Source organism: Sinohyriopsis cumingii, chromosome 6, assembly GCF_028554795.1.
Source record: "Sinohyriopsis cumingii isolate HCF-2022 chromosome 6, ASM2855479v2, whole genome shotgun sequence".
Classification (NCBI taxonomy): domain Eukaryota; kingdom Metazoa; phylum Mollusca; class Bivalvia; order Unionida; family Unionidae; genus Sinohyriopsis; species Sinohyriopsis cumingii.
In genome coordinates, this window is record NC_142966.1 from 9,055,365 (window position 1) to 9,066,804 (window position 11,440).

Genomic DNA, 11,440 nt, shown 5'->3' on the forward strand with positions numbered 1-11,440 from the left:
TGGGTAGAAAGATTTTCTGGTTATAATTAGCATTCATTTAAGTCTCGTGCTGTTACTGAAGCACTTCATTCTTTACAATAGTTCACTGTTTTAACATTTGTAAGATGTATGAATATTTTTCATCTTCATGTTACCTATTTGTTAACAAATTCATTCGACAAGCCAACTCCTAATGTGCTATTTCATGAACTGTATTTTTGTTTGTAGAATGTAGAGAAATGAATACACTAATGTTCCAACCATATGAATGCGAAATAGTCCAGTTATTAGAAAGTACAAGCAATATTACCCATTCAACTTGCTGTCGTACCCCTCGTTCACGAAAAGATTTTACTGCTTTGCTGGAAATAAATAATACCTTTGCAAATCAATTTTGATACAACATAAATACTTTAGGACCATTCATTCAAGTTGTACATTGCAACATCCTGGCAAATGACACATAGTTTCAACTATCTGCACATGTATATGCCTCACTCACACGTCCATATATATGGGATTTCACTGCTTCTTTTTCAGAAACTATTAATTGATTTGCTTCGTCGAAACACCTATAATACGATCATTAACTTCCTTGTCTGTGTCCCAAGAGCTTTATTATACGTCATAAATGTACTGGAGCGTCATTTCTTCCGTACCATCCACAGTGTCAACATGGAGATGTATCCAGGTAATGTATTACTACCAAGATACATTTAGAGCAGATAGCTAAACTGTTAAACGCCAACGTAACGTTCTCAACTAAAATGTAATATGTTGAATGGAAACTGGATAATGTTTTAGTATTCCCATGACATCAAGCGCAACACATCTGAATGCTCTTTTTTAGAACATTAAGAGTAAGAGGGGGCTATGAATATGTGTTTCAGTTGTTAGTTAACAATCAATAGTATGAAATAGAATATTCTGTGTCTCAACGGTAAACTGTTAAGCTATCACGCAAATTGTTCTACTCACTATCAACATTAAAGCTGCAAATTAATTTAATGAGCAATTCATCAGAATCATTAATATTATGAATAAAAAACATGATCATATGTAATCGACGTCCACACTTTTTTCTCTAATTAAAATAGTTAGGCCCACACTTTTTTCTCTAATTAAAATAGGTTACATTAATAGGTTTATTTTATTTTATTTTATTACAGTTTATTTTGAGTTTTATCTTGATCCGTTTTAGTAAATTTTAATATTAAAAATATAATTTCAAGGGTGATCTTCTAAACATTGTTCAGCTTTGAGGGTATAGTTCAATCGAGCGAGATCACGCAATCTGATTATGTTTTATGCTATTGTTAATATTGATTGTTAAGTTCTAAGCCTGTCACAAAAACCAAGCATCTTCTCTCTCTCTCTCTTTCTCTTAAAACAAACTAGTTGCGGAAATAATGTTCATGACTGTATTATTTTACAAAAAGTAAATACGGACGGTGTCTGACGAATGTGAAAGTTTATTTAAAATAATCTCCAAATAACAGCCATTATAAACATCTAACAAACACTATTAAAAGATTGAACGATACCTATACATACGTTGGCCGTAAAGCTATGACATGGTAGATTGGTTGTGCAAACCAAACACTTAATACTGAGCAAAGTTGACATTGTACGAGTTAAAACAGCTTCGATAATAGTGTTCGTGTAGTCTACGGAACACCAGTTTCTGAACATTAGTCTTATTTCCTATATGTAAAACTGGTATATATATATATATATATATATATATATATATATATATATATATTGATTAACAGTTCTGCGCCTGTCGAAACAACCAAGCATTCTCTCTCTCTCTCTCTCTCTCTCTCTCTCTCTTTTAAAACAAATTAGTTGTGGCAATAATGTTCATTACTGTTTTTGTATTGTAAAATAATACAGACATGAACATTATTTACACAGTTAGTTTGTTTTAAGAGAGAGAGAGAAAGAGAAAGAGAAAGAGAGATGTATAGGGCAATTTATCATTAGAGTTGTTTGCAGAATTTTGACAAATACACCGATATTTGTGTTTATATTAATATTTTCCTGCATAAATTCCAGGTACGCAAAACAGTGAATGAATAAAACAAAGTCTTGATGACACTTCAAATGTGTACGCTATGCGAATAATATTTAATACCAGAAATGAAATCAGGAGGAAAGTATCAAACGATTGGTGGCATATGCAATTTGTGTAGACTACACCACCTCCTGCAAACTTTATGTTTATTGTGTGTGTGTGTGTGTGTGTGTGTGTGTGACTTAGATTTCTAACGTAGCTTTTACAATGTTTCAGTCATATCGCTACGATGTCTGCAGTGAGGCAGCTTATAACAATGCCTAGCACTGAGTCATGATGTCGCAGACATGTAGCAAGATGTCCCACCCAGTCACATTATCCTGACACCAGGCCGATCAGTCCTAACACTAACTCTCAATGCTGAGAGCCAAGCGTGGAAGCTGTTAGTACCATTTTTGTACGTCTGTGTTATGACTCAGATGGGTATTGAACCCACGACCTTTCGCATCCGAAAGTGTCTAATTACCAGCTCAAAGGAATCTTGGTATGTTTTAAAGAAAAGGTTACTTAGAAGCTAGTAACCAAGTCGGCTAAAAATTAAACAATGTCTCCTTGCAATAATTGTTACAATATACATGTACATAAAAAGAGATAATAATAATAATAATAATAATAGCCTTCAGAACGTCTAATCTCTTAGCAGTAATAAGTAATACATACACTCACACACATACATCCACACACACTAATACACACACTCACACATATATATATGATCACGGTTAGGAAACATCTTGAAATCTAAAGTCTACCCATAGTGGCGGAATAGCTGCGTTGTATGGTGCACACGTGAACGAGATAACGTTATCTTTTAAGTTCAACAGGCAGTTCGCTCCAGCTATCTGGGACCTGGTACGCAAAATAGTTATATATGTTGGACATAAAAGTGGGAATTCGGAGAAAAATGTTTGCCGGGATAGGAAAGTAATTGCTTATTTACCTTGGAAGAATGTACATGCGAGTGAGGTCACATAGGTGTCAGTCAATAATGTATAGCATACAGACTGTAGTGAGAGGGTAGGTAGTGTAGGGTAGAGAGATGGGGGTGGGAATGCCCAGTTTATCGTCCCATTAAGGATGGTCCGAACTTAAGTGCTTTAACATTTTTGAAGTCATCATACTTTAAACTGGGAAGAATCAAATAGAAGAGAATTAAAATAATCCGGTCTAGAAAGAACAAAGGAACACACAAGTGATTTAGTGTCATCTACTGACAGAAAATTATCAATGGAGCGGGCTCGTGTCAACTCCAGATATGCTGTCTTGCTTATTTCCAAGACATTTTACCACTGCCACTACTACTACTAATAATAATAATAATGTGTGTGATTTTGGATTTGGAACGTATCTTGAAACATATTTCAGTCATATACAATTATGAATAATCAATTCTAAGCATGGTGATTCATCTTACTCAAGACAAATCAATTCAAACTCAAGACTCACAACGAGAAAAGCAATGCTGAAATTCGTTTATATACATGATTCCTTTAACATTCAAGACAACAAGTGCAAGCGATCATCTTGAGACTCATATCAAAGACAATTTATCCATGACTTTAAAGCAAATACGTTTAATTATCTTTAAGCTCATGTCAAGGAAATTGTGGGCGATATTTTGTCAAACACCTTGTTTTCGAGACTCGCTTTCATGGTAAGCATGGCATAGTCATCTCTGTGTCCTTAGTTTGTGTGTATCTCAATTACTATCAGGCATCTGTACCTTGGACAAATTTAATGAGATAAATAATTGCATTATTCCTCTGAGTAACGAAACTTAGACTGACTACATTTATAAATCATGAAATTGTGCCCGGGAAATATAACCCATTATTTATTTCTACCCATCGGGAAATACGACCCCTTATTTATTTCTTCCCATCGGGATTAGATTTATCTAACAACCGTTATTTAAACACACTCATAGGTTGTAATAATTCCACATAGTTCTCTCTTCCTTAACAAACCGATCTTGGTACAGTTTCAACTTTGCAAGAACAAATGCTATTTCAGTATTTTTTCAATACTTGGCATTTTTCGATTATTAGAACCAGTACAAATCGCCATTAGCAATGCTCCTGATCGTTATCAAACAGAACCTCATCAAGAGTCAATTGTGTCCACAGCATCGACATTAAAAGCACCGTGTTCTAGACAATGCCCTACACTTAACACGGCACCTAATCACATAGATCACATACAATGGCTATGTGTCACAATAAAAGTTGAATGCAGGCTACAAGAACCTCTATACAATTTTCACTGTTACAACAATAATGAGAACGGGTCTGAGACCAGAATCCTGTGGAACTCCAAATCATATATAAAACAAAACCTGGAGTGTTTTGCATTTACGGATATAACTTGTGACCTGTTGTCTAAATATAGCCTATATGGCTGTATTACGGAGACATGCTGGAGGCGGTAAACTAATGACTGATAACGACTGATACATGCTGAAGACGGTAGAGTAATATTTCATGGTCATAAAACCGTCTCTTTTAAGTGAATATAACTATATGTCTTGATTTTATTTCTAAATTAGAGTCTAGTAAACTAGTGATTGGAATTGGGACAGGAAACGCGGAAACTCGGAAACGCGGATCAAACTGTATAAAACACACATAATGCATTTAGAAAATTAGAATATTATATATTTTATTTTATTTTATAACGAAGATACATTTTTTTTATGAAATGCAGGTTTTAATCAGAGAGCGGCATTATTGACATGGAAGAAATGGCAAAGAAGAGATGGGTATTTCATTTCTCGCGTATAACAAACACATCTCACTCATGCATAAATACAAAAGGGTAAAATTCCAACTGAAAGCCCACCGTGCAACGTTTACAGTCCCTGGACGTAAAACATATCGCAGCATCTATCGACTTCAAGACTTTGAGGAAGAAGTTCTCCTATTGTCAAAGCGGAGAAGGTCTTCCTATGACTAACTATGGGCAAATCTTAAGCTCTTTGACAGAATATACATTGTGAGAAATTTTGAAGATTTTGTCTCCTATTTAGCCATTTTTCTATAGGTTTCTAACATGTTTAGAGTGACTGCATTTTATTCAAGTTTGGTTTCAAATTTTTCTCTAAATTATTGAATACTAAATCAAAATGTGATAAACAGTTTGCCATACTCTGTCTCTGAGCAGGTAAAGCACAAGTCCCGCAAGGTCAGCCCCAAGGCTACGGGCAACCCTACGGATACCCGCAGCCGCAAATGTACGGGCAGCCGTATGGACATGGACAACCAGGTCAACAATGTATCGTTACAGCGCAGACTAATGTTGCATATGTAAGTTTCATATACTACTTCAATAACAATTAAATATACCAGTTTAATTTACCATGCTTAAATCAGAGAGAGAGAGAGAGAGAGAGAGAGAGAGAGAGAGAGAGAATTACAGTAGAGTAGCAATTACTAGTTGGATATCTTCAAATACAAATTTCGCCCTGGTGTTACGTATTTTAAACAAAATAATAGGTAAAAAGCTATCCAAGGTGCACTATTGATAAATCGAACCGATTTCAACTTTTCAAATAACACAAGGTCAGACACAATGACTTAATATGATATGATATTAATCATGTTATATCTGCCTGATACAATATGCTGACTAAAATCTCCCCAATTCAGATTCCAAAACTGAAACCTTGTATTTAAGGAATTCCATAATTCTTATAGAATTAATCTCAGATAATATATCGTATATTGTCTTTGGCATATAGGACAAGCACAATTCACTCATTCGAAAATCATTATGGGTATAGATCAATCGAACTCTTTACTTTGCCACTTAGGCATCGTCTACTGTCCATTTTGTTTCTTCACCTGTATTGAAGTCCAGCCTCTGCGACAGAATTTGATTTCATTTCGGGTCGATCAGGAATCTTATAATGAACCAAGAGCATAAATCATAAACGAAATAAAATAATGATTTGTATCGAAATGTATTTAACACTTAATTTTAAGGAATTAACTTCAGTTTGTATCTAAGTATTTTATGTTTCTGTGATATTTAAAGAAATATAGATCTTTACCTTTCATCATTTTTTTAACTTAACGTTTAATGGCCTCACCATTTTAAACACTCTCTATGATTGTATCTCTTTGCTTGTCTCTCACTCTATTATAATAATATCAATGCTACCTGTAATAGTGATAATGCATACTATAATAACGACCAAACGTATCGATTGTACTGAATTATGACACTCATAGTATCAATTTGCTCATTAAAAATAAATCAGTAAGCAGAATAATAAATTCGTCTCCATGACAGCATTTTCACGGCTTTGAACCAGTCAGTCACATGACAAGCTTTTAAAATATTAATAGGCATTTTCACAAAACTAATAATGTCATTTTAACTAATTTGCAATTGATCAATCAAAACAGATCACCCCGAGTACCATCGTAGTAACAAACAGTCAGCCACCACCTAACGGAATGGTGCTAGCAATCCTTGCATGCGTCTTCTGCTTTTTCCCGACAGGCATCGGTGCCATCCTGTATGCCAATCAGGTATGTAAACGAATGCTTACACATCATATCAGTCTATGGATCTCAATCCGGGTTCTAGTATGCGAAACAAATTATTATATAATTGGTCCCTATGTATATTTTTACGTTAAATTCCTCATATCAGTATTCATTTCTGCTCCGTTTGAAATATGCATCAGACATACATGACATAAAATAATATTCTGCAATTATATCAAACTAATTCCACCTCCCCACCCACCGCACGCTCCAAAAATGCTGTACCTATACATTTCAATTGTCAGTGACACCGAGATACCTGAAGGGTGATCTGGCAAATATATTATCGTTTTCAATGACAAAATGTTTATTGCTGACACGTTAATAGCCACGCGGATTTGTATAGTTACATTAAGGATAATATATGTTACATAATTATACCATTAAACTATGTTGTGCAAGATGCAATAATTTGATATATTTTACTTTATAGCATGGTTACTTTGATATTTAGGTTAAAAAATCGATATAATATTCTTTGAATGTTAAAATTTGGCTTTGTCACATCTGAGGCACTGACGACATAAGGTGGTAGGCATAATTTAGTTGTTCCAGATACATTTGCAAATCTTGTATCTGCAGTTATTTGCGATTTGTTAAATACAATCTGTTTTTGTTGATATATGTGATTAATTCATCTATTCCTTTCTGTTCATTTAACAACAGCGAACATAATGACAATTCCAAGCACAGGGCAGTCCAGTTAATATGAAGGACAAATTGCAACTAGTGGTAAAATCATTGGTACTGGTGAGAAGTAAAATTTAAACGGAAACATTCGCCGTTAGTATGGGAAACACGTCTGGAATAGTAGAGACGCGATTGTCTGAGTTAGATCCCAGTGTTCCTGGAACGGGAAACCTGTGGTGTTAAGTAATTTCTAAAGAAAAGCCACTCCGTGATTCATGATGACTTAATTTGCAAATGGGAATTGCAATAATAATTTAAAAACTTAGAAATGTAAGACGACATATTGGCCGAATGTTGAACCCGATTTGAGTTCGTTTGATTGTGTTACATGTAATGAGTATATGTATGTTTTAAACTGAGTTATGTCATGTTTTTGTGTTTCGTAGAATGCTTGTGTTAGGATGTGGATTTGCATTTGTTTGAATTTAACAAATGGAAGAAACATAGATCGAATGTTACGCGACGCTGTACCCTGAGTTAAATATAAATTTAATTCTGACGACGCATGCGGTATGAATGATTACTTCATTAACTTTGCTGTAGATTACCATATATGATACTATCACGATTTAGTGTGTGGGTGTGGGTGTGGGTGTGTGTGTGTGTGGGGGGGGTGTTTTACCATAGTCATCGAGTGTGGTAACACAATGCATGTACGAGTTATGTCAGCGGAGATTTGCGGTTGTGCATAGGACCTTGAAAGGATGGTCGCCCATTAATTTGACGGAAGGTCTGTGAGAGAGTGATATATTCCTGGAATATATGGCATGGGTGCAAGAAATCAAGTCCCTTATTGTATTCCTTTAGAAGCTCCAAGAGTGCATACGCAATGCGGAACAATAATAGAAGAAGAAAAAGGATACGACAAGAGTGGATGGAAGAAGCCAGATGGACGACATAGAAGGAAATAGATAAAACAATGAGAAAGAAGGCAAAGTGGAAATGGAATAACGAAAGAAATAGGGAAGAAGTTAGATTGAAGCAGATAAACAGGAAGAATATCACAAAAATATTGACTCTCACATTTAGATCGCTAAATTCTGAATGATGAATTAACTTGATAAATGGTAATTGAATTAACCAAGTCAATTACTTTGTCAGTCGTAATGAGCAGGAATTGAAGTCGTTATGTTGAATATATTTATTAATTTAATTCTCAGCATTTTTAAAATAAAATTTGTTTCTATTGAATCTTACATTCTTATATGTATTTAGATTGTCAGCTTTGCTAAATGTGGACTTATCATTTGTCAATGCAATTCTTACGCAGTATTATATATAATATCGTAGCTGGATCACGACAGACATAGACCTTAATATCGCTTGATTCATACCTCATTTCAGGCTAAAACAGAGGTCGATAACAACGAGGCTTGGAGGAAATACAGAATGTCCAGGATGTTTAGTATCATCTCCATCATTGTGGGGATAATTTGGATTTCAATTGCCATCTGGAGGATTGTGTACAGTGTCAACTATAGAGCGTACTATTACTACGGCTAACCAAGCAAATCAACATAAAGTAAGACCAACTACTGTATAAACTATAGAGCGTATTATTACTACGGCTAACCAAGCAAATCAACATAAAGTAAGACCGACTACTGTATAAACTATAGAGCGTATTATTACTACGGCTAACCAAGCAAATCAACATAAAGTAAGACCAACTACTGTATAAACTATAGAGCGTATTATTACTACGGCTAACCAAGCAAATCAACATAAAGTAAGACCGACTACTGTATAAACTATAGAGCGTATTATTACTACGGCTAACCAAGCAAATCAACATAAAGTAAGACCAACTACTGTATAAACTATAGAGCGTATTATTACTACGGCGAACCAAGCAAATCAACATAAAGTAAGACCGACTACTGTATGCTAATGATTTTCATAAAATACTTTATTTATTTGTTGTGAGATAAACAAATTTAGGCATTGATTTGCAAACATGAAATGACATATCAGCTAGAATCATGCTTCGGTGGTTGCAGAGAATATTGAGACCTTTACAATTTAGTGAAACTTTACTTGAAATTATCCAAGTGTATGATTCTGAAGCAGATAACTGCTCTAAATAATCCAGGCCTAACGTATATGCAAATATACTATTTTGTTATAAAGCAAGTCTGCAATAATTAAAACTTTTCTATTATGTCTACATTTGTGTTTAGAATTTCAAATGACTGTATTATACCTATTTCTGATTCAGCACATACTCAGGACACTTATTCTGTGACAGTTATATTCAATGTACGTCAGAAACGTGTAACAGTTTAGCATTTCATTTTCAGTATCTGCTGAGGTGTGGTTACTCGGATGCACCGTTCCCACGCTGAGAAATGAGGATTCGTTCATGAACAGTCCGAGCTGCATTGCTTCTTATATCCAGTTTTATGTCAAGAGACCATTGTTACTTATGTATTTGTATGTTCTACTTATGTCTATAAAGATGGACGCAACCATTACTGTAAAATACAATTCATTGCATCCCCATTTTAGTTTTAAGCCCAATATCCCATACGAAAGTAATATATGGAAATAATCGCCTTCCTCCAGAGTACAAACATTCAGTTACATCCTACCTATACATGGATATAACTACTTACATACATAAGTGTTGCTATATTACATACCAAACTGTGTACATGCCAGTATATAAATACGAACACACGAAAGAGTGCGAGTCAAAAACATAATGAAGGACCTTCTCTGAATAAAATACATCAGAGTTGTTCGTCTGGTACAACTATGTGTATAAATAACTTTATTTGACTCAAATTAGTAAGTGTTTAACAAGCATACAAAACACCAATACTTTGCCTTTAGATGAAACATAAAATAGATATAAATTTAAAGTCTGGAAGGAGCTTATATATAGAAAATGGGTCATCTAATTCCATTCATTAAGGGATGTATTATAAAATTTATTAATGTCAGGAAAGTTCAGTTTTATAACGGTTAATAGGCAACTAACGTTTCTCTATAGTTAGTAGTATTATACTTCATATATAGCCTGACATGGTCATATAGTTTACATAAAACTAATATTTATTTAAAGACAATTTGTATTAAAATGCATGTCCTGCTTAGCAATTTTTTACTACAGCCCTTCAATATTTCTCAGCTGTTAAACACGTTAGCTTGTCCGTGATCACATTTATAAATACACTGCTGTCTTACTACCAACAAAGGAAAGGTGTCCACTAAAGCAAGCAATCAGTTCCGTGAATTGTTTTTCGTTTATTAATATCTATAGAAAGCAATTTTCATAGTTCTGAATATTGATAACTTGTAGTCTTTAATAAGGTGTTATGAATATTCATAACTTGTAGTCTTTAATAAGGTGTTATGAATATTCATAACTTGTAGTCTTTAATAAGGTGTTCTGAATATTCATAAAAATGTAAATATATGTTATTATTTTTACTTTTAAGAAAAGATTTAGAAATACTCGACTGCCGTAAAACTAAAATACATTATTCATGGTAAATAATTCTCTAAATGAAAAGTAATGTATACAGGTCTCGGTGAAACCGATTTTATATATAGTCAAGAAAAACGTTTTCTTCGATCATACGATTTGATATGTCCATACATACCTCACGCAAGAATCGTTTAAATTTGTATAACGCAATTTATCCAAATACTATTGAACATACTATTTTTTTTTGAAAACTATATGCAATATTATAAACTATTACTGATACTTGTGTTTCCTTGTCTCAAATATATTATCGCCATTGACGTCAAAGTTGTTATTATCATTATTGATTCTTGTATGAATGTCAGTATTAGTAGTTTTTCTTCCGTATTTACATTACGCTGTTCCGCAGATTTCAAGAAGTAATCGGTTTCTAGAATAAAGAGTTTTCTATCTCATCACATATTCATTAAATAATGAGTATATCTACACATAAGGAAATACCGAGTCTCATTGCATTTGCTAGGGAAAAAAATGGAATGAGAAATGTGCTGAAGCCAGACGCCTTCATTTCGGATGTATCGTGAATTCTAACGAGCTATCTTCCTCCTAAAGAAAAGCAGGTATCATATGCATTGCCATTTCCTGTTAGGATAAAGACAAAAACAAGACGCCTTGTACTCTTTGACCAAAATTCAAGCATCAATTCTT

General features: G+C 34.0%; 1 protein-coding gene across 3 annotated transcripts; it reads left to right on the forward strand.

Annotated features, from left to right (window-relative positions):
• Nucleotides 1-513: 513 nt before the first annotated feature.
• Nucleotides 514-11,052, forward strand: LOC149796343 (uncharacterized). Of its 3 annotated transcripts, none has more exons than XR_016421665.1 (6): nucleotides 514-670; nucleotides 5,219-5,361; nucleotides 6,466-6,591; nucleotides 8,644-8,821; nucleotides 9,600-10,614; nucleotides 10,652-11,052. XR_016421665.1 is itself a non-coding variant. In XM_089961017.1 (5 exons), exons 1-4 carry the CDS (start codon nucleotides 655-657, stop codon nucleotides 8,800-8,802), a joined length of 444 nt encoding a protein of 147 aa, XP_089817143.1. In that variant the 5' UTR covers nucleotides 514-654; the 3' UTR covers nucleotides 8,803-8,821; nucleotides 9,600-11,052. The 3 variants fall into 3 exon arrangements, 1 of the variants encoding a protein (XP_089817143.1); XR_016421666.1 differs by having other exon boundaries at nucleotides 10,689-11,052; XM_089961017.1 differs by having other exon boundaries at nucleotides 9,600-11,052.
• Nucleotides 11,053-11,440: the final 388 nt, after the last annotated feature.